This window comes from Erythrolamprus reginae, chromosome 6 (assembly GCF_031021105.1).
Source record: "Erythrolamprus reginae isolate rEryReg1 chromosome 6, rEryReg1.hap1, whole genome shotgun sequence".
NCBI classification, from domain to species: domain Eukaryota; kingdom Metazoa; phylum Chordata; class Lepidosauria; order Squamata; family Dipsadidae; genus Erythrolamprus; species Erythrolamprus reginae.
The window spans coordinates 5,344,233-5,368,381 of record NC_091955.1 but is presented as its reverse complement, the minus strand read 5'-3'; the positions used below and the strand labels follow the sequence as shown (position 1 = coordinate 5,368,381).

The 24,149-nt window shown below is 41.3% G+C and overlaps 1 protein-coding gene across 1 annotated transcript in view; it reads left to right on the top strand.

The window, feature by feature from the left end:
* SLC2A13 (solute carrier family 2 member 13) overlaps positions 1–24,149 on the top strand; it is a 77,468-nt gene that overhangs the window by 12,890 nt on the left and 40,429 nt on the right. Inside the window, exons 2-4 of the mRNA XM_070755155.1 lie at positions 3,635–3,794; positions 4,999–5,207; positions 18,759–18,867. Coding sequence (XP_070611256.1) covers positions 3,635–3,794; positions 4,999–5,207; positions 18,759–18,867 — 478 coding nt within the window. The remainder of the gene's footprint in view (positions 1–3,634; positions 3,795–4,998; positions 5,208–18,758; positions 18,868–24,149) is intronic.

The window sequence follows — 24,149 nt, the reverse complement described above, 5'->3', positions numbered from 1 at the left end:
TTTAACAATACAAGGTGGAGGGTTTGTTTGTTTTTTGCTTTGACTGAAAAAGAGCCAGAAAATGTTTGTTATAATTCATTCCTTTTCAAGTAATAGATTCTTCTCAGCCTACTAAACCTCCCCAAAAAATGTATTTTATGCGCAAAGTTTCAAGGAGCAGGAGAAAGATAGAAAAGTTTAAGAAAGAAAAAAGAAGATGTTCCCCCATAAGATATGTTTAGTTTATTGTCTTTCAATCTCTCCGGTTCATGACGTCGTGGAATATAAATATACTCTGCCAAAGCAAATCCGTTTGGCAGCCGCGTATGAAGTGACATGTGTCATTGATGGACTAAATTGTAAAGTTGCATTACCGGTCTTGGAAAGGATTGGTTGCCATGGCAACGAAGAGCCTGTCTACTGCCCTCCTGAACACATATATGTTTAGATGCGTGTACTTTTGTGTAGTTGTGTGTGTGTGTGTCCAAAGGTTGCTGCTAGGGCAGATAATAAAACTGGGTTTTTTTTTCTCACCATAGTCATTAAAATTGCAAATTAACTATAAGCACTGTTGTTTTGAAATACCAATTCTTAGATCTTTTCCAATGATGGGAACAAGCACTGATTTTCTAAGGATTAAAGTTTATTTTTCACATGGCATGGTTGCCAAATAAAAGGAATTTTTATGCACATGCTCTGGGAATGTGTTGAAGTTCAAAAATTTTGGAAGGAAGTACAGAATGAAATAAATAATATGCTAAACATTAATTGGATAATTACAAAAGAATTAGCAATACTAGTTAAATATGGGGAATTACGAGAATTTAAAGAAATCAAAACAGCAGCTTTGGAAAGTGCTCAAGCAGTAGTGGCATTAGGGTGGAAGGATAGCAATAAATGGACAATCCAGAATTGGTACTGTCGTGGTTCAGCCTGAGGCTGCTCAGGGACCGGCTGTGTCTGCTGGCTCCATGCCCGGAGGAGGATGACAGCGAAGAGGAGGGGGCTGAACAGTCGGACGGGGGAGAGGAAAGTCAGGAATGGGATGAAGGAGTACAGCATGAGAGCCCGGGGGAGGGGCGCTCTCCCCAGCCAGTAGCTTGGAGTCATTAGGTGATGAAGCTCAAGCCCTCATTGACATGCGACAGATGTTCAGATGAGAGAAAGGAGCAATTAAAGAAGTATTATCAGCACTGAATTAGGAACAGCTGGGCTTGGGTGTGGTCCTCCTTAGCAGGGTTTAAAAGGCAGGCAAGCCCTTGAAGCCATGTGGAGTGTTATCAGTTGGAGTTACGGTGTCCTGCTTTGTTCTCGGCGTCTCTGTTCCTGGCTTGTGGCCCAGCAGTTTGGAATACCCGTGGGAGGTGTAGGTCTGCTATCTACAGCCTCATCTTGGCAGCAAGAATCCTGTATTGCTGCCATGGACGTTTGTCTTCGTGGATATATTTGAAGATACAGCGTTTTCCTGTTTGTAAGGACATTTTCTGTTACCTGTGTTTTTCTTGAATTTCATAAACTGCCTTTGCCTTTTATCGGTGTGTCTGGATTCTCTTTTTGGGTTGGTATTGGCTTCCGGAGTGACTCAGACAGAACAGGTACTGGTACATGGTGGACCACATCCACTTCGAAATTATGGAAATAAGATTAAATAACTGATGAAAATAAATTGGAGAAGCTGATGGCACGATGGAATAAGGTGAAGAATTATATCTTAAGTAGAATTAATGACGACAATGTGAAAAAGAAATTCCAATCACTTTTTGTATGTAAAGAAATGTAAACCGGAGCTAAGGAAGAAATTGAAACTTATTGTAAATAATTTTACCCCCTAAATGGTGGTGGGGTTTTTATTGGTGATGGGCACGTCTTCTTTTAATTATTTTTTGTTTGTTGTTAATTTAGTAAATAAACCAATAAAAATATATATATATATATATATATAAAAAGTTTATTTTCACATATGTGACTTACCAAGTGCAGTAAACTATACATATATAGATTTATACCAATACAATATTTTATTGTTTGGCAGCCTAGCGGTAAAAATAAGAACAGATAGGGAAATCTACTTTTTTTAAAAAAAAAAGTCTATTGTTAATTTCAGTTTAACCTGGAAACTGTTTGTTTATATCTAAGATTTGGGATTTGCCGGCATAGAAGTCAAATTAATTAAATTAAGTTAAGAGTTCTGAGGTCCTTCATTACTACTAGTGTTTATTTTCATTTTACGGACATCTTACTTGAGGTAAAATTTGATTTTAATAGCATTAAATCTGACAGGCCTGAATGGTTAAAGTCTCATGAAAATATCACTTGTTCTAATTCAATTTTATTTGTTTACTTAGTTTTATACAGCTCCACTTCTTTCAGGTGTCTCTAGCATACAATAAAACAAAAATGTAAAAAGCAAAACAAAGATAAAAACGTCTAGCAACTGGGCACAATGTCCTGCCTTTATTATGAAGGAGACTAAAATACTAAATGCTCCTTCCTCCCTCTGATTTTACTACAATGACCCTGTGAGGTGGGTTGGGCTGAGGCAGGGGTTGGCAAAGTTGGTTCTTCTATGACGTGGGGACTTCAACTCCCAGAATTCCTGAGCTAACATGTTTGACTCAGGAATTCTGGGAGTTGAAGTCCATACCTCATAGAAGAGCCAACTTTGCCTACCCCTGGTCCAGAGTCACCCAGCTGTCTTTCATGCCTAAGGCGGGTGTAGAACTCTCTGTTTCCTGATGATTGGCTCAGAGTCCTCCAACTGGCTTTCATGCCTAAGGCGGGAGTAGAATTATCTGTCTCCTGGTGATTGGCTCAGAGTCATCCAACTGGCTTTCATGCCTAAGGCGGGAGTAGAATTATCTGTCTTCTGGTGATTGGCTCAGAGACACCCAACTGGCTTTCATGCCTAAGGCGGGAATAGAATTATCTGTCTCCTGCTGATTGGCTCAGAGTCCTCCAACTGGCTTTCATGCCTAAGGCGGGAGTAGAATTATCTGTCTCCTGGTGATTGGCTCAGAGTCCTCCAACTGGCTTTCATGCCAGAAATGGGATTGGAATATTCCATCTCCTGGTGATTGGCTCAGAATCATCCAGCTGGTTTTTATGCGCAAGGCGGGATTAGAATGCTCCGTCTCCTGCTGATTGGCTCAGAGCCACCCAGCTGACTTTGATAGCTAAGGGAGGACTTGAACTCACCAGTCTCCAGCTTTCTAGCTTGGTGCCTTAACCATTAGACCAAACTGGCTCTGTTGTGAATATTATAACACGATTATCTATATATTCTGGTGAGAGATGCATCCTGTGTACTTAATATAGCCTAACTACTACTACTACTACTACTAATTATTATTATTATTATTATATTTATTATTTGTTTGTTTGTTTGTTCATTCATTCATTCATTCATTCATTCATTCATTTATATGCCGTCCCTCTCCGAGTCCAAGCATCATCATCTCCAATTATGCCTGGACAGGTGTCAGTCACACACATTTTTTTAATGTTATCCATTGAAATCAGAGTTGATCAGGACAAGTTTCTTAGGAGAACTTTGTGCGCCCGTGATTTTAAACTTTGGAATTTCAAGTTTCGTTGTAACTTGGATAGATTCAAGAATTGACGATCGTTTTAACGATGACGTTTGATCTCTTTGTAGGCATTGCTTCGATGACGGTCCCTGTGTACATTGCAGAAGTGGCGCCACCTCATCTCAGAGGCCGTTTGGTGACCATAAACACACTTTTCATCACAGGTGGGCAGTTCTTTGCCAGTGTTGTCGACGGAGCCTTCAGCTACCTTCCCAAGGGCGGATGGAGGTTGGTATGGATTTTTATTCTGTTGGGCTCTCTGGTAGAATCCTCCCAAAAAATTCACAGGTACAAATTTCAGACACACACACACATTTGAAAATTCAAAACAATGTTCTTTATAATGAAAATTCCCTTAACCTAAGCCCTCTTTTGGGATAGCCAAGAGCACTCGTCTCCAAACAAACTGGTAATTTGTACAAGTCCCTTATCAGTTCTGTGATACTTAGCTTGCAGCTGTGAGGCAATTCACAGTCCTTCTTCTTTCACAAAGCGAAACACACTTTGCTCTGGTTTAGTTTCAAAGCGGGGAAAAATCAGCACACAAAAAGTCAAAGTCAGTAAAGCAGTCACGAAACACAACGATCAGATAATCCTCCACAATGGCCAAACCTACAGGCTGCTCTTTATAGCAGCCTCACTAATGACCACAGCCCCACCCACAATAAAAACCATTTCAAAAAACAAAAATAAGGCCTGTGGTTGCAATTCACCCTTGAAAGACTGTTCGCCGTTGCCGACTGAATGCTAGGAATTCACATTAACCAAATAAAAAGGGGTTTTGTTGGGACAAGGAGTCTGCTTCATGATTTTGTGAAACCTGGGTCAGAACATTTTCACATTGAATAGACCAGGAAGGCCCATTGGGCCAGATCCAACCACATTGGGCCTTGAGTTTGACACCCGTGTTCTAGGGAGACGATGTTACAAAATTGAATGGGTCCAAAGACGGGCTACAAGAATGGTGGAAGGTCTTAAGCATAAAACGTATCAGGAAAGACTTAATGAGCTCAATCCGTATAGTCTGGAGGACAGAAGGGAAAGGGGGGACATGATCGAAACATTTAAATATGTCAAAGGGTTAAATAAGGTTCAGGAGGGAAGTGTTTTTAATAGGAAAGTGAACACAAGAACAAGGGGACACAATCTGAAGTTAGTTGGGGGAAAGATCAAAAGCAATATGAGAAAATATTATTTTACTGAAAGAGTAGTAGATCCTTGGAACAAACTTCCAGCAGACGTGGTCGGTAAATCCACAGTAACTGAATTTAAACATGCCTGGGATAAACATATATCCATTGTAAGATAAAATACAGGAAATAGTATAAAAGCAGACTAGATGGACCATGAGGTCTTTTTCTGCCGTCAGTCTTCTATGTTTCTATGTTTCTATCCGTATTAAACATCTGTAATTTTATTTCTCTCTCTGTAGGTACATGCTGGGTCTGTCAGCCATTCCAGCTGTCATACAATTCGTCGGTTTCCTTTTTCTTCCCGAAAGCCCCCGCTGGCTTATTCAGAAAGGACAGACTCAAAAAGCTCGACGAGTTCTCTCACGGATGCGGGGAAATCAAACGATCGACGACGAATACGACAGCATCAAGAATAACATTGACGAGGAAGAAAAGGAAGTTGGGGCAGGTGGGTTGAATTTGTATTGTCCTTTTTCCATACAATTAATCACAGGCCATGACTTGTACCAACAGCATTTTAATCAGTGGCTTTGATGCGTGTTTTTAATCGGAGTTGCGCCTGCTTAATTTACCTCACAAAAACGGTTGTTTTCTTAAATGTCTGTGGAGATTCTCAGTCACGGTTTCCCAAAGGAACTTTTTTTTCCCCCTGAGAGGCAACTGGATTTTCTGGTTTTTCTTTTGGGGACGTGTCACTTCTCATCCAAGAAGCTTCTTCAGTTCTGACTGGATGCTGGGGAATGGATTTGTTTGTCTGTCTGTCTGTCTGTCTGTCTGTCTGTCTATCTATCTATCTATGATTTGATTTGATTTGATTTGATTTGATTTGAATGCCGCCCCTCTCCGTAGACTCGGGGCAGCTAAAAACAGTAATAAAAAACATCATATAAATCCAATACTAAAACAACTAAAAAACTCTTATTGTAAAACCAAACATCCCTACAAACAAACATAGCATGCATAAATTGTAAAGGCCTAGGGGGAAAGAATATCTCAGTTCCCCCATGCCTGACGGCAGAGGTGGGTTTTAAGGAGCTTACGAAAGGCAAGGAGGGTGGGGGCAATTCTAATCTCTGGGGGGAGTTGTTTCCAGAGGGCCGGGGCCACCACAGAGAAGGCTTTTCCCCTGGGCCCCGCCAAACGACATTATACTCCGTGCAGACAGCATCCTTTTTAGAGAGTCAGTTGAGGACACTTGGAGGTTTATCTGTTGAGAGAAGGCTGCTCAATTTGGACATAGATTGCCTCTTCCAGCCCTCTTCCAAAGCTAAAGAATGCAAATGCCCAGCTGTCATTTAGAAATGTGAACTATTTTATTTATTTGTTTGTTCGTTCATTTTGTCATGTACGTATTGGTGGTATACAAAGATGTAATATTTATATACACGATACTAGTTGTTGCGTATACTCCCTTTCAGCCTGGGGAATGCTCGGATTCGGAGGGGGAGAGGGTTTTAGAACTTGTCAGTTTACCTGATTTAGAGACAGAGGGAAATGTTAGTGAAGGAGACGAAGATCGTGACATACGCATGAGTTCAGATGAATCAAATGGGGGCAGGATTGAAGATGGGTCAATCCCCACTTCAGACGCCACCAGAGACGATTAGAAGAAGTCAGAGGGAGGAGATTTTAGAGTCTCAGAGAGTGAGGAATTAATTAATGAATTACCTCACATCCGGGAGTGAACGGAAGAGAAGCTGATGGCGTCAATCTTGTCCCACCAAGATGGATTCTTTCCAGTTACACTCCATAACTGTTTTATGGCTCTTCGCTAGCACTGATAAGCCCATAAATTTTAGAATGACTTGTGGAATGCATTGAAGTTACTGCTGAGATAATCTGCCTAACCGCTTAACAGGGAAATGAGAATGAATTGCACTGCGCAATAGCAGCTGTTTAATGAGGAGTGAAGGAAAATTAAAAGCTTTGCTGTATTTTACAAAATAAGGCGTCTAGCAGTCATTTATTCCAATTATTATCTGAATTAGCCTGAAACTAGAACACTAATAGGAGAGAAACATTAGGACAGGGGACGGAAGGCACGCTGGTGCACTTATGCACGCCCCTTACTGACCTCTTAGGAATTGGGAGAGGTCAACAGTGGAGAGTCTGAGAGGAAAGTTTTGTGGGTTTGGTGATGATACTACAGAGTCTGGTAGTGAGTTCCAAGCATCAACTACTTGGTTACTAAAGTCATATTTCCTGCAGTCGAGTTTAGAGCGGTTTACTTTCAGTTTGTATCTGTTGTGTGCTCGTGTGTTTTGGTGGTTGAAGCTGAAGTAGTCGTTGACAGGAAGGACGTTGTAGCAGGTGATTTTATGAGCTGTGCTTAGGGTGTGTCTAAGGCGATGTATTTCTAAGGTTTCTAAACCTAGGATTGTAAATCTAGTTGCGTAGGGTATTCCGATGCGAGTGGAGGAGCGGAGGGCTCTTCTAGTAAATTACCTCAGGACATTTTCTAGAGTGTTTATGTCCGAAATGTGGTGCGGGTTCCAGGCAGATGAGCTGTATTCAAGGACTGGTCTAGCGAAAGTTTCTAACATTGTGCATCTTTCATAAATCCTCAAAAAGGCTACAAAGACTTAAATAGTTTGGATTCAGCCAGTCAGGCAGCCATGTCACTTATTTAAAATTAGGATTCACTGTACGTCCATATTCATACAAATTTTACCTCAGTGTTTAGCATCCATGTTCATTTTTCCTCAGTAATCATTGTTCTTGCTTGCAGAGTTTTTTCCTCTGTTACTCTAGGTATGTAAGGCAGCTTAAGGAGTACATAAATCTTACAACAGCTGCAGGGTTGACAGTACAGAGATGAGAAATAATGTCGGAGTAGCAACAGGGTAGTCTTTAGGAATTCAAAACGCTCAAGCTCTGTGTACTTTTGCTAGCAATTTATGTCTGCCCGCGAGCATAAAATTACCAGCGACATAAATCTGTGTGATAGCGTTTGCCGCTTTGCAATTCACCTTGGAAAACCTACAAAGAAGTAGCTACCGTGTTTCCCCGAAAATAAGACACTGCCTTATATTAATTTTTGCTCCAAACGTTGAGCTACGTCTTATTTTTGGGGGGGTGCCTTATATTTCTCAAATAAGACAAATTCACAGGCAGAAAAGCTGACAGCCCCAAAGAAAGTGTACCGTACAGTACACTGATTACGGTACGGTACCTGTCAGTATGGCACCCACCCACACAAACGACGGCACTTATATGGTACAACAGTATACTCCCGCTATTGCAGCTTCCGGCCACCAGAGGAACTACAGTCTACACACTGTAGTGGGGACTGTAATGGTGGTGAGACTGTAATGGCGGTGGGTTGGGTGGGTGGGTGGATAGATGATAGATAGATGATAGATAGATAGATCGATAGATAGATAAGGGTAGGATAGGGTAGGGTTGGGTGGATGGATGGATGGATGGATGGATAGATAGATAGATAGATAGATAGATAGATAGATAGATAGATAGATAGATAGATAGATAGATAGATTGAACGATTGAACGATTGATTGATTGATTGGTTCCTTCCTTCCTTCCTTCCTTCCTTCCTTCCTTCCTTCCTTCCTTCCTTCCTTCCTTCCTTCCTTTCCTGGAGCAAATAATTGCTACAAAAGTACTTTGATGTGCTAGCAAAACAAACTCAATTGGCAGTAATAATACATCCTTCCTTGCAGACTCCTGGGTAAAATAGATTTATTCACATTTTGCTTCAAAGGTGCTATGGCTTCCTTGTAGTTATCTTCCGTTGCTATGACAACGGGATTCTGTTTTCCCCACTGGCCTTAACATTTGTAACACATGCAAAAGGAAAAGAACTAAGAAAATATTGATATCTAAGTAGTCTTAGAAAGAGGGCAGCTAATTAATATAGTAAAAATGACAATTTCTTTGTGCCTCCAGGCATATATCTGCTTCAAAGGTTTTTTAAAAAAACCCAAAACCTTAATTTGTAATGTACCATTAAGCAGACATTTTGAACTTTTGTTAGAAAAAGAAATTTCGGTAATGAGCTAAAATATGGCAATAATAATGCTGGCAAATTTTAACACAGATAATTATGTTCCAGATAAATTTCCTGACAGGGAGAATAATTAGTCAACTTGCCTTCCAAAGTTGTGGATGCATTACTGGAGATTTTAATAAGAGACTGGATAGCTACTTATCTGAAATAATGATAATGATTAATAATAATAATAATAATAATAATAATAATTATTATTATTATTATTATTATTATTATTATTTGTTGTGGTTAGCTCTGGCCCAGCTCCTGCCCCAAGGACTGTGGATGTGGGGGAGACATCCACATGCTGCAGGCCTGTTTTGCTCCCGGTGGAATCTGCTGATGAAGGCTCCTCTGACCAAGAAGACATGAGTGACAGGGAGGAGGAGAGTGTGGCAGACAGCTCAGAAGGAGATCAGTTATCTCTCTCCTCCTTGGATTCAGAACAAGAGTTAATGATACAGCCACGCATGCGGAGAGCGATGCATAGGCAGCAATAACTGAGAGATTATTATCAAAGAAAATGAGGCCACCTGTGGTTGGGTGGGGCTGTGGTCATTAGTGAGGCTGCTATAAAGAGCAGCCTGTGGGTTTGGCCATTGTGGAGGATTATCTGATCGTTGTGTTTCGTGCCTGCCTTGCTGACTTCGACCTTTGTGTGCTGATTTTCCCCCACTTTGAAACTAAACCAGAGCAAAGTGTGTTTCACTTTGTGAAAGAAGAAGGACTGTGAATTGCCTCACAGCTGCAAGCTAAGTATCTCAGAACTGATAAGGGACTTGTACAAATTACCAGTTTGTTTGGAGACCAGTGCTCTTTGCTATACCAAAAGAGGGCTTAGTTTAAGTGAATTTTCATTATGAAGAACATTGTTTTGAATTTTCAAACGTGTGTGTGTCTGAAATTTGTACCTGTGGATTTTTGGGAGGAGTCTACCAGAGAGCCCGACAGAACATTATTATTATTATTTATTAGATTTGTATGCCGCTCCTCTCCGAAGACTCGGGGCGGCTCACAATAATAGTAAACAATATATAACAAATCCAGTAATTAAAAAATAATCACACAACCCAATCATACTGTAAATGAATAGTCTTACTTCCCCACCCCAACACCCAAGTTGTTGACCCTCTCTGAGAGGGTCAAAATTTCCTCTCCCAGAGTAATGGATTGACAGGTGGAGGTGTCCTTGAGAGGCAGAACCCACAACCACTCTGTCTTGTCGGTTTGTTGTTTTTTCCAAAAAATACTGTATACATATTTTTAAAAACCGATCCAACCAAAACGTATAAAATAATGAGGCAACTTCAGGGCTCGCGGCTTACAAAGCGTTTGGAACAGTGTTGCTTTTAAGTGTCCTTGTGTTTTGTGTGAAATTTGGCACAAAGCCAGTGTGTGTTTCGCGGTTGGGTCAAAGCAGGGCTCTCTTTTGTTTTGTTTTTTCAAGCTTTTTGTTTCAAGTCCTTTCTTGAGACGGGAGCAATTTTTCACAGCTCCAAAATAGATTTGTTTCTTCTGACAATCCCTTTGTCCCGTGTTCTCCTCCTCCTCCTTTCCTCTCCTCCCTCCCTCCCTCTCCTGCCTTCCCTGTTTCCTAACTACCTGCTAAAGAAAGGAAAGGTGGCTTTCATATCCCTGAATTGCTTTTTAAAACTTTAAGTTTTGAAAGCTGCAGGCTGCCTGATCTAATACAGTTGATCCTTGATTCATGACTGTTTGTGTAGTGGACCGTTCCAAGTTACACACTACAACAAATTTACTTATGGCCATTTTTTACACTTATGACTGGTATGCTACCGCACAAATCCCAGCGACCGATAAGGTCCCACAGAGTTGGCCTTCTCTGGGTCCCGTCCGACGAAACAATGTCATTTGGCGGGCCCCAGGGGAAGAGCCTTCTCTGTGGTGGCCCCGGCCCTCTGGAATCAATCCCCCTGGAGATTAGAACTGCCCCCATCCTCCTTGTCTTTCGTAAACTGAAGTGTTTTAGAAACTGTTTTTTATCCCCAACTAGGGGATAAAAAGCAAGCACACACGCTCAAAACCAGCAAACTAAGACTAACCAGATGAATAACTGGTAGGCAGATTATTTTTTCTCCCTACCGTGTTTCCCCAAAAGTAAGACAGTGTCTTACTTTCTTTTTATCCCCAAAAGCCCCACTACGTCTTACTTTCGGGGTATGTCTTATATTCACCCTCGTTCTCCTCCTCTTCCTCCTCCTCGATCACCGCCACCACGCCGCGCTGCTCACCCAGAGCGAGGGGAGGAGGATCTGAAGAGAGCGCCAATGGGAAGGAAGCGCCCCGACTTCGTCTCGGGCGACAAGGGGTGGAAAGGGGGGGGTCCTTTCAAGGGCTCTGAGAGCCTGTCCCCTGCTTCTCCCCCAGGAGGGACTGTTATTTCCCTCAAAAGCCCCGTGGAAGCGAAGGCGACAAGCGGTTTCGAGGCTCCCTCACTTATCTCGCACCCCCCCAACACCATCACCACAGTCCCGTTTTAAAAGCGCGCCGCTTTCCCAGGCAGCCGGCTTGCTGGCCGCTTTCCCAGGCTTTCTGCAGGAACGGGTGGAGGGGCGCCACGAAGGGCAGCGCTTGAAAGCCACCACGGCGGCATTGTTGCCCTCACGGCGCAAAGCCACACAGCCCGGATCGCTTGCTTCCCCGGCCAGCAAACCGGCTGCCTAGGAAAGCAGCGCATTTGAAAAACGCGCGTTTTAACGCGCACCACTTTCCCAGGCAGCCGGCTTGCTGGCCGGGGAAGCAAGCGATCCGGGACTGTGTGGCTTTGCGCCGTGAGGACAACAACGGTGCCGTGGTGGCTTTCAAGCGCCGCCCTTCATGGCGCCCCTCCACCCGTTCCTGCAGATGCGGCGACGTATGGAGAGGGGGACGTGGGCAGGAGGCGGCGCGCAGCTACGAGAGGGAGGCGGCAACCCCATGTTTCCCCGAAAGTAAGACATATGTCTTACTTTCGGGGTACGGCTTATATTAGCCGACCCCCCTGAAACCCCCGATACGTCTTACAATCGGGGAAACACGGTATTTTCCTTCCCCAAAACTAAGGTGCATCTTATACTCTGAAAAATATGGTAATTACCAGAAGTTGAGAGTGCTCCAAACGCTGGAGGATTTTAAAGGGGGGATTGGACAACCATTTTGTCTGAAATGGTACAGGCTTGAGGGAGAGGGGTTGGACTAGAAGACCTGAAAGATCCCTTCTAACTCTGTTACTCTGATTTGTAGCTGTGGCCAAGAGTTTTTGGTTTTATGTTTTTTTCAGGTACACATTTAACAGAATTATTAAACATTTAACAGCGATAAGAATACAGCTGGACGTATATGAATAAATAAGAACATAAGAACATGTTCTTATTTATTCATATACATCCAGCTGTATTCCTATCACTGTTAGATGTGTAATAATTAATAAAATAAAAAGTGATAGGAATACAGCTGGATGTATATGAATAAATAAGAACATAAGAACATGTTCTTATTTATTCATGTATGTCTAGCTGTATTCCTATCACTGTTAAATGTGTAATAATTAATAAAATAAACAGTGATAAGAATACAGCTGGAAATATATGAATAAATAAGAACATAAGAACATGTTCTTATTTATTCATGTATGTCTAGCTGTATTCTTATCACTGTTAAATGTGTAATAATTAATAAAATAAACAGTGATAGGAATACAGCTGGAAATATATGAATAAATAAGAACATAAGAACATGTTCTTATTTATTCATGTATGTCTAGCTGTATTCTTATCACTGTTAAATGTGTAATAATTAATAAAATAAACAGTGATAGGAATACAGCTGGACGTATATGAATAAATCCATTTAATAATTCTCCCAAAAATTGGTTGTTGGAGGGTTTTTTTTTTTTGAATTTTTGACAGGGTTTGCTTTTAGCTGTGAGGTAAAGTGGAGGCTCCTGTCAGCAACAGAAAAAAAATTTGCTCCCGAGCTCATCACGGTCCACGTTTTTTCCCTCACAAAATCCCTTTCCAACGTATCTTAGCAACAAGAATGGCAATCTGCGCGCCAGGGCATCGGGGAGTTTGATTTTTAATTTTTTTTAAAAAAAAAGTAAGCGATGAACTTAATAATCACATAGTCCACGATAATTGTAAAGTTTAAAAAAAAACCGAGGTTGTTTAAGGACTTAAAACGTTTCCCGGTTTTATGCCTCCTAACAACGCAACCCGCATTCTAATTCATAAAGAACGACAACAACAAAATAGGTAACCAACTGGGTGCTTTAATAGGCTGGGTTTTTTAAAAAAATAAAATGGAAAAGATACCGTCTTTACAATAACATCTGTTCAGTTGGGTTGGGCTTAAGTCCTCTAATGAATTAATCAACTCTGAAAGCCGCAATATTTGCTCCGCTAATGAGACATCAAGATTCCCTCCCTCTTAGTTAATGATCATGTCTCCTTTGCTTATCACTTAAAATAAAACAGCGCTGAGAAAGTAACAGAATAACATACAGGGGGTGGACAACAAAATGGAAACACTTGACTTTTTGGCATCATAATGTCTGAACATGTTCAAATCAATCAAAACTTGACATGTTTTAATGCTTTTTAAAAAAAATTCTGTTATTTGATATGTTTTTTTAAACTACCTTTTTTTAAAAACAGAAATTTGAGGAAATTGGTTATAACTTTCTAGAAATGGCAGAGCTCTCAGACTTTCAAAGAGGCCCAATTGTTGGTGCTCGAATGGCAGGCGCTAGTGTAACAGAAAGTGCCTGAATGTTTGGCGCTTCAAGAGGTCATGTTTCAAAAGTCATCACTGCTTTTGAAAGAGAAAGGGAAACATCCTCAGCCAAGCACAGGTCTGGTCCAAAGTCGAAGTTGTCTGAGAGAGACCGTCGGAGTCTAATTGTTAGAGTAACAATGAAAGACCTTGCAAGTTAATAAGAGCTGGGAAAATTATTAGTACCTGGTTAGGGCTAGAAAGAAACATTTGGAGCAAGTTAGAGCAGTGAAAAAAAACTCTGCAAAGACTTAGGGCTTGGAAAACGTTCTTTGCAGAGATCAACAATGAAAGAGACTGCAAAGTAAGACCTGGGAAGATCGTTAGCACCTGGTTAGGGTTGGAAAAAAACCCTATATTCAGAGTACAGTGGTACCTCTACCTACGAACTTAATTCGTTCCGTGACCAGATTCTTAAGTAGAAAAGTTTGTAAGAAAAAGCAATGTTTCCCATAGGAATCAATGTAAAAGCAAATAATGCCTGTGATTGGGGAAACCACAGGGAGGCCCTGTTTAGGCCCCACAAAGGCTTCTCCCCGCCTTTTCTGGCCCTGTTTCCTCCCAGGAGATTCCTAGAGAGACCCCCACGGAAGCTTCTCCCCGCCTTTTCCAGCCCTGTTTCCTCCCAGGAGATTCCTAGAGAGGCCCCATGGAGGCTTCTCCCTGTCTTTTCCGGTTACAGTTTCGGAGGCTCGGGTTTGTAAGTAGAAAATGGTTTTTGAGAAGAGACAAAAAAAGTCTTGAACACCCGGTTCTTATCTAGAGAAGTTTGTAAGATGCTTGGCTGCATAGCTAGGGGTATAACAAGCAGGAAGAGGGAGATTGTGATCCCCTTATATAGAGCGCTGGTGAGACCACATTTGGAATACTGTGTTCAGTTCTGGAGACCTCACCTACAAAAAGATATTGACAAAATTGAACGGGTCCAAAGACGGGCTACAAGAATGGTGGAAGGTCTTAAGCATAAAACGTATCAGGAAAGACTGAATGAACTCAATCTGTATAGTCTGGAAGACAGAAGGAAAAGGGGGGACATGATCGAAACATTTAAATATGTTAAAGGGTTAAATAGGGTTCAGGAGGGAAGTGTTTTTAACAGGAAAGTGAACACAAGAACAAGGGGACACAATCTGAAGTTAGTTGGGGGAAAGATCAAAGGCAACATGAGAAAATATTATTTTACTGAAAGAGTAGTAGATCCTTGGAACAAACTTCCAGCAGACGTGGTTGGGAAATCCACAGTAACTGAATTTAAACATGCCTGGGATAAACATATATCCATCCTAAGATAAAATACAGGAAATAGTAAAAGGGCAGACTAGATGGACCAAGAGGTCTTTTTCTGCCGTCAGTCTTCTATGTTTCTATGTTTCTATGTAAGTAGAGGCATTCTTAGGTAGAGGTACTACTGTATAAGATGCACCCAAATTCTCAACCTCTTTTAGGGAGGAAAAAGTTGTGTCCTATACTCCGAAAAATACGGTATTTCTGAATCAATGAAGAGGAGGATAGTACAAGTGATTAAACAGCCTATTAGGTTGTTGGAACGCATTAGAATGATAAAATTTGATGGGACCCCGGAGGTCTTTTAGTCTAACCCCCTGTTCAAAGCAAGTCATTTTGAAACCAATCCAGGTCAATTGGCTGTCCAATCTATTTTTGAAAACCTACACTGATGGAGCATCTTACAACCTCAAGAGGCAAGCTTATGCCATCGCTCAATTGTTCTCGCTGTCAGAACATTTCTCCTCGCTTCTAGCTTGGTTCTCTCTCTCTAATGAGCTTTGGTAATTATTTTTGTAATTGAATAATGACAAAAAAAAACCCCTCCAAGCCTGATAAACTCTTCTCCCATATCTGTTTCCCACAAAAAACGACATTCATACTCTGGTTTGCAGCCACGTCACTGATACCAGAAGCACCGTGGGATAATTTAGTTATTATATTTACAAAATTTAATTCCACACTTGACGGTACTTGACAGAATTACAGCGCATTTAGAACATCGGCACAGCCAATCGTGGAAAAGAAAACCCGCTATATTTTAACGGAACGGAGAAGAAAATGGGAAATAGCATGAATCATTAAACCCGTAGCACAAAATGATATTTTTCTTAGGGGACAGGAGGCTAAAACATATGAAGAATGGTTGCTGGAATTGAGTATGTCTAGTTTAATGAAAAGAAGGACTAGGGGAGTGGAGTGCACTTTAAAAAGTGCACTTCCCTAGGTATGCCCATGTTACACCAACACTCCGCAGTCTGCATTGGTTGCCGATCAATTTCCGGTCACAATTCAAAGTGTTGGTTATGACCTATAAAGCCCTTCATGGCATCGGACCAGAATACCTCTGGGACCGCCTTCTGCCGCGCGAATCCCAGCGACCGGTTAGGTCCCACAGAGTTGGCCTTCTCCGGGTCCCGTCGACTAAACAATGTCATTTGGCGGGACCCAGGAGAAGAGCCTTCTCTGTGGCGGCCCCGACCCTCTGGAACCAGCTCCCCCCGGAGATTAGAACTGCCCCCACCCTCCTTGCCTTTCGTAAAGTTCTTAAGATCCATCTCTGCTGTCAGGCATGGGGGAACTGACACATCTCCACCGGACCTATACAGTTTATACATGGTATGTTTGTTTTTAATAATGGGTTTTTTTAGCGTTTTCTAAATTATTAGATTTGTTCTTACATTGTTCTTGTTATTGTTGTGAGCCGCCCTGAGTCTACGGAGAGGGGCGGCATACAAATATAATAATAATAATAATAAAAAAATTAGCAACAGGTTGAGAACCACTGTGCTAAATGGAAGATTTCCTGGAATTTTGCCAAGGAAAGTTTTTAAAAAAATAAAGAGGTATCCCCCCCCCCTTCCCCCTCTCGCTACCGAGAGTTGTTGTGGCCAATTTAAGCTTGCCTTGGAGCGAAATGCCGTGAGGTTTTCTCGGGCAAACAGAAGAATCAACGAGGTTGGAAGTTATAAAGGCTCTACGGCCGCTGAGTAATAATAACACCAAAGGTTTTTGTTGTCCTCTTTGGAACACTTTCATTTTGAAAGTCAATATTGGAGGTGTTGCATTTCAAAACAAACACAGGTTTCAACAGTATGAACATTTCGGAAGACAAAACCGCTCTCCTTTTAATTTAAAGAGAGTGTGCCCCCTAGGTCCTTTAGGATATCATACACAAAGTTAATTCCAAACTTCCATCTGTCTGTCCATCCGTCCGTATGTATGCATATAAACGACGAGGCAGTAGCCATCACAAATCTCCAGAATGTTTAAAATTTATTTAAAAGTACTAAAAAACTACAGTGGTAGTCTATGAACGCCTCGACTTAAGAACTTTTCTGGATAAGAACCGGGTGTTCAAGATTTTTTTGCCTCTTCTTAAAACCATTTTCTACTTAAGAACCAGAGCCTGGAAAAATTTCCCAGGAAAGTTGAGAGCGGCACGAAGGCCCCACCAGTTTCCTGCCATTCCTTTAATCCCGGCCATCTTGGGCTTTTCTGGGCTGCCAGAGGAGCCTTTTGGTGGTGCAAAAGGAACATTATCCTTTCTCTCGGCGCTTGGAGAGGGAATAAACCACTTCGCTGTGGTGACTCCCTCACACTGCCTCCCATACACATAGAAACATAGAAGTCTGACGGCAGAAAAAGACCTCATGGTCCATCTAGTCTGCCCTTATACTATTTTCTGTATTTTATCAGGATGGATATATGTTTATCCCAGGCATGTTTAAATTAAGTGACTGTGGATTTATCTACCACGTCTGCTGGAAGTTTGTTCCAAGGATCTACTACTCTTTCAGTAACATAATATTTTCTCACGTTGCTTTTGATCTTTCCCCCAACTAACTTCAGATTGTGTCCCCTTGTTCTTGTGTTCACTTTCCTATTAAAAACACTTCCCTCCTGGACCTTATTTAACCCTCTCACATATTTAAATGTTTCGATCATGTCCCCTCTTTTCCTTCTGTCCTCCAGACTATACAGATTGAGTTCATTAAGTCTTTCCTGATACATTTTATGCTTAAGACCTTCCACCATTCTTGTAGCCCGTCTTTGGACCCGTTCAATTTTACACCTGGCATGAGTTTGCCTCCTGGAACGTCTGGGCACGGAAAGGCAAAAGGGGGCACTTCAACCTGGCCGGATCAACTCGGCTTCAGCCAAACCGCGGAGTCACCACTGGCTACAAAGCGAGCGAGAGGAGAGGGGAGCCTGTCAGCATAGGAAGGAAGGGGAAGCAGGTAGCAGCAGCAGCAGCCGCCTTTCGGTCAAAGGAGTGTGAGGTTCCCCCTTCTCGCCTGCCTGGGTTTCTCTCTGGTGCAGTGTATTGGAGGCAGCCTCGTGCCGGGTGTATGGGAGGCGCGTGCTCCTCCTCGCCGCTTCATCAGAGTCCCCCCCTTTTTTTAAGCCTTAAAGTTTTGGATTTGATTCCCCTCACCTCACCTTCTTCCTTCGGCAGCGACTGTCCTCCTCCTCTTCTTCCTCCTCCTCCTCCTCCCATCCAAATTCCGAGGTTTTGTTTCTTTCCTAATGGGTTTGCACGCATTATTTGCTTTTACATTGATTCCTATGGGAAAACTTGCTTCTACTTACAAACTTTTCTACTTAAGAACCTGGTCACGGAACGAATTAAGTTCTTAAGTAGGGGTACCATTGTATTAATAGTCATTTGCAACAACAACAACAAAAAATACATTGATTTGAGCAAAACATTAAAGCACCCCTTTCCTCGAAAAAGCTTGCTCACATGACTTCAGGGTTTTTCCTCCCCCCTACCTCCATTTTATTTTTTATTTTTGTTTTGTTTTGTCATGTTAATATAATTATTCTATTCTATTTTTCTATTCTATTTAATTCTAGTCTATAAATTATAGAAACATAGAAGACTGACGGCAGAAGAAGACCTCGTGATCCATCTAGTCTGCCCTTATACATTGTCTGCCCTTATGCATTGTATTGTATTATATTTATATTATATTATATTTATTGTGTATTATATTACATTACATTGCATTATAAGCTGTTTATAGAGTCAACTTATTGTTCCCAACAATTTGGCCCTCATTTTACCAACCTCGAGTTAACTTCAGAGGATTTGTTGTGTTTGGGGGTCACTAGGTAAGTCGGGGGCTCCCTGTATATTAAGAAGATTTGAAAAGTGGTAGGTGGAAACTCTAAATGAATGAAAAAAAAATTATCTTGTTCCTTTTGAAGGTGGACCGGTGATCTACCGAATGTTGACCTATCCTCCGACCCGAAGACAGCTGATTGTGGGTTGTGGCTTGCAGATGTTCCAACAGCTGGCAGGTATTAACACAGTCATGTATGTATCATTCAACTTTTTAAAGAGAATTTCCGCCCTTTATTTTCAGTTTTAAGAGACAGAAAATATAGTTAAAACGGGTTAACAATGCAACGTACTAAAGTAACCTTTCAATATAATGTTTGTGTATATGTGTGTGTCAGGGTGTCCAGCAAACCTGGAAAACAGGGAAATCAGGGAATTATCAGGGAAATCGGCGGTTCGGGAAATATCACGGAATTATCAGGGAAATTTTGCTAGCGCTAATTAGCCCATAAATTTTAGAATGACTTGTGGAATGTATTGATGTTACTACTGAGATAATATGCTTAATTACGTAAGAAGGAAACAAGGGGAAATAGTACTGCGTCAGAGCAGATGTATTGATGGAAGCTGCTGTGTTTTTACAAATATAATGCATCTGGCAATCGTTTATTCCAATTATTATCTGAATTAGCCTGGAACCAGAACAGCGACGAGGAGCCCTTCCCTGCAAAGAGCCACAAGGTGACCCAACACCAATCTCAGATAGTTCTTTCCATTTAAAGCTGCCTAGTTGTTGTTTTTTTAAAGATTGATTCTTGTTGCGCTTGGATGGATAAAGTTTGGTTATCCAGATAGGTCAGTCTCCTCACCCGTAAAAGCTGTTTTCACATCCTCAAAAATAAAGCAATCCACCAAACGTGGGACCCGGCGGCCTTTGCCGTGATAGACTGAACAACTCTAACAACACAAGGCTTGTATTATGTTCTGCAGGAAAAATTATTTTTAAAAAAAATTTCTCTGACAATGTTGCAACTGAACTTTCCCAAAACAGAAACTATGCTCCCCGCCTTATCCGATTCGATCATAGAAACATAGAAGACTGACGGCAGAAAAAGACCTCCTGGTCCATTTAGTCTGCCCTTATACTACTTCCTGTATTTCATCTTACAATGGATATATGTTTATCCCAGGCATGTTTAAATTCAGTGACTGTGGATTTACCAACCACGTCTGCTGGAAGTTTGTTCCAAGGATCTACAGTACTACTCTTTCAGTGAAATAATATTTTCTCACGTTGCTTTTGATCTTTCCCCCAACTAACTTCAGATTGTGGCCCCCTGGTTCCTGTGATCACTTTCCTATTAAAAACACTTCACTGCTGATTTAACCCTTTAAGATAGTTATTTAACCCTTTAAGATAGTTAAATGTTTTGATCACGTCCCCTCTTTCCCTTCTGTCCTCCAGACTATACAGATTGAGCTCATGAAGTCTTTCCTGATAAGTTTTATGCTTAAGACCTTCCACCATTCTTGTAGCCCGTCTTTGGACCCATTCAATTTTGTCAATATCTTTTTGTAGGTGAGGTCTCCAGAACTGAACACAGTATTATTATTATTATTATTATTATTATTATTATTATTATTATTATTAATTAGATTTGTATGCCGCCCCTCTCCGAAGACTATTCCAAATGTGGTCTCACTAGCGCTCTATATAAGGGGATCACAATCTCCCTCTTCCTGCTTGTTATACCTCTAGCTATGCAGCCAAGCATCCTACTTGCTTTTCCTACCGCCCGACCACACTGCTCACCCATTTTGATCAGTTCCAAAACCGTGTACGAGAATGAAGTGGTTTCTCTCCCCCACGTAGTTGTTGTTCCCCTATTAATAGGTTTGAAATTGGGCAAAGAAAACTGTAATATTGGATTGGTAGCATTAGTTATTGCCAAGACAACCGCATGAAATCAAACAGGACTGAGGACTGTGATTTCCTGACAGTCAGCAAAGGAGAAGCTGAATTATGAAAGAGCTTTAAAATATAAATGGCTCCCGTATGTGTCTCTTTTCAAAGCTGTCACTGATATAATGCGTCTCTACAGTCATGTGATCAAAATTCAGAAGGTTTGGTAATTGGCACATGCCGTGTTTTTCAGAGTATATGATGCACATTTTTCTTCCCTAAAGGCTGAAAATTCAGGTGCATCTTATACTCTGAATGTAGCTTTTTTGAAGCTTTTTCCCCCAGCCCTAACTAGGTGCTAATGATCTTCCCAGCTCTTACCTTGCAAGCTCTTTCATTGTTACTCTCTGCAAAGAATGTTTTCCAAGCCCTAAGTCTTTGCAGTTATTTTTTCATTGCTCTACTTGCTCCGAATGTTTCTTTCCAGCCCTAACCAGGTGCTAACAATTGTTCCCCAGCTCTTACCTGCTTGCAAGCTCTTTCATTGTTACTCTCTGCGAAGAATGTTTTCCAAGCCCTAAGTCTTTGTAGTTTTTTTTCATTGCTCTACTTGCTCCGAATGTTTTCTTTCCAGCCCTAACAGGTGCTAACAATGTTCCCAGCTCTTACCTGCTTGCAAGCTATTTCATTGTTACTCTCTGCAAATAATGTTTTCCAAGCCCTAAATCTTTGTAGGTTTTTTCATTGCTCTACTTGCTCCGAATATTTCTTTCCAGCCCTAACCAGGTGCTAACAATGTTCCCAGCTCTTACCCGCTTGCAAGCTCTTTCATTGCTACTCTCTGCAAAGAATGTTTTCCAAGCCCTAAGTCTTTGCAGGTTTTGTTTCATTGCTCTACTTGCTCCGAATGTTTCTTTCCAGCCCTAACCAGGTGCTAATGATTTGCCCAGCTCTTACTGGCTTGCAAGCTCTTTCATTGTTACTCTCTCTGAATAAGGTTTTTGTAAAGCGCTAGCCAGGGGATAAAATAATGTGGTGAAGCTGACCAGACTAAGGATTTTAGCCAGATGAATATTATGGTAAGCAGATCTTTTCCCTATTTTCCTGCCCCCCAAAACTAAGGTGCATCTTATACTCCGAAAAATACAGTACTTATGATGGTTTTATGGTCCGCCAGCAGCCTGTGCAGTTCGTAGCAGAATCGGACAGTGAGGAGACTGAAGAAGATGTCCCCCCTTTCCCTTCTGTCCTCCAGACTACACAGATGGAGTTCGTGAAGTCTTTCCTGATACGTTTTATGCTTAAGACCTTCCACCATTCTTGTAGCCCGTCTTTGGACCCGTTCAATTTTGTCAATATCTTTTTGTAGGTGAGGTCTCCAGAACTGAAGACAGTATTCCAAATGTGGAATATATATTACTAAATATATATTATACAAGCCCAATAAATCCTAGGTTCACTGGGTTTGATGATGGTGGGAAACATCCCCCCCCCCCCCCCCCGGTTGCTGCTTCCAGTTATTTCTTTCCCGAAAATTGAAATTGTTGAAGGAGAAAAACCAGCACAATATATCTTGATTGCCAGGAGCAATCTGTCAGTCTAAACCTTCCGCGATTTTTAACGTTCATTAAACGGATATTGCAGTAGAGGAAAATCATGCAAAATTATAAATGTGAACCACCTTGGAATTACTGAAAATGAAGGATTTGCAGAAGAGATTGGCTTTCGAAAACGATCAGTCACCTGTTCTTCCTTTCTAAGCTGCACTGTAGGTGATTAGCCATAGATGCTAATAGCTTTTTTGGCAGCTGCTGCACACTGCTGGCACATACCGTATTTTTCGGAGTATAAGACGCACCCGAATATAAGACACACTTTACTTTTGGGGGAGGAAAATAGGGAAAATAATCTGTTTACCAGGTATTCATCTGGCTAGCGTCCTTAGTCTGGTCAGCTTCAGCACATTATTTTATCCCCTGCTTAAGGGCTTAATTTTTATTTTCCTGAGAGAGTAACAATGAAAGAGCTTGCAAGCCAGTAAGAGCTGGGAACCTCATTAGCACCTGGAAAGAAACATTCAGAGCAAGTTAGAGCAATGAAAAAAACCCTGCAAAGACTTAGGGCTTGGGAAAACATTCTAGGGGTAGTGATTTCTGACAGTCTGAAAATGGGTGAACAGTGCAGTCAGGCGGTAGGGAAAGCAACTAGGATGCTTGGCTGCATAGCTAGAGGTATAACAAGCAGGAAGAGGGAGATTGTGATCCCGCTATATAGAGCGCTGGTGAGACCACATTTGGAGTACTATGTTCAGTTCTGGAGACCTCACCTACAAAAAGATATTGACAAAATTGAACGGGTCCAAAGATGGGCTACAAAAATGGTGGAAGGTCCTTAAGCATAAAATATATCAGGAAATATTGAATGAACTCAATCTGTATAGTCTGGAGGACAGAAGGGAAAGGGGGGACATGATCGAAGCATTTAAATATGTTAAAGGGTTAAATAAGGTCCAAGAGGGAAGTGATTTTAATAGGAAAGTGAACACAAGAACAAGGGGACACAATCTGAAGTTAGTTGGGGGAAAGATCAAAAGCAATGTGAGAAAATATTATTTGACTGAAAGAGTAGTGGATCCTTGGAACAAACTTCCAGCAGACGTGGTAGATAAATCCACAGTAACTGAATTTAAACATGCCTGGGATAAACATATATCCATCCTAAGATAAAATACAGAAAATAGTATAAGGGCAGACTAGATGGATCATGAGGTCTTTTTCTGCCGTCAGTCTTCTATGTTTCTATGTTTCTTTGCAGAGAGTAACAATGAAAGAGCTTGAAAGCCAGTAAGAGCACCTGGAAAGAAACATTCAGAACAAGTTAGAGCAATGAAAAAACCCCTGCAAAGACTTAGGGCTTGGGAAACATTATTCTTTGCAGAGAGTAACAATGAAAGAGCTTGCAAGCCGTAAGAGCTGGGAACATCGTTAGCACCTGTTTAGAGCTTGAAAAAAATTACTCAGAGCAAGTTATAGTAATGGAAAAAAACCTTGCAAAGACTTAGGGCTTGGAAAACATTCTTTGCAGAGAGAAACAATGAAAGAGCCTGCAAGGTAAGAAGAGCTGGGAAGATCGTTAGCAGCTAGTTAGAGCTAGGAAAAAAGGCTACATTCAGAGTATAAGACGCACCCTAACTATCAGCCTCTTTTAGGGAGGAAAAAGGTACCTGCTATATTCCAAAAAATACGGTATTTAAATGGTTGTCCAGTAGGACTTTAAGTTTCCTTCTCTTTCCTGTTTTCAATTTCTTTTGCCTCCCTACTTCTCATTCTTTTTCTGTGTTTCTCATAACGTTGCTTATTCAAAGGGGAAATAGCTCATCGAATCTCTGTGCTTGTAATCTTCCCATCTATAAAACAAGAAAATTACAGTAGGAGGTAAGAGGTTGTTGTGCTTTCCAATATAGAGCCTAAGGATATCGTAATGATATATTGTTCAGATCACGAATTTCTAGTACCGTGATACCTCGTCTTACAAACCCCTCGTTATACAAACTTTTCGAGATACAATCCCGGGGTTTAAGATTTTTTTGCCTCTTCTTCCAAAGTATTTTCACCTTACAAACCCAAGCTGCTGC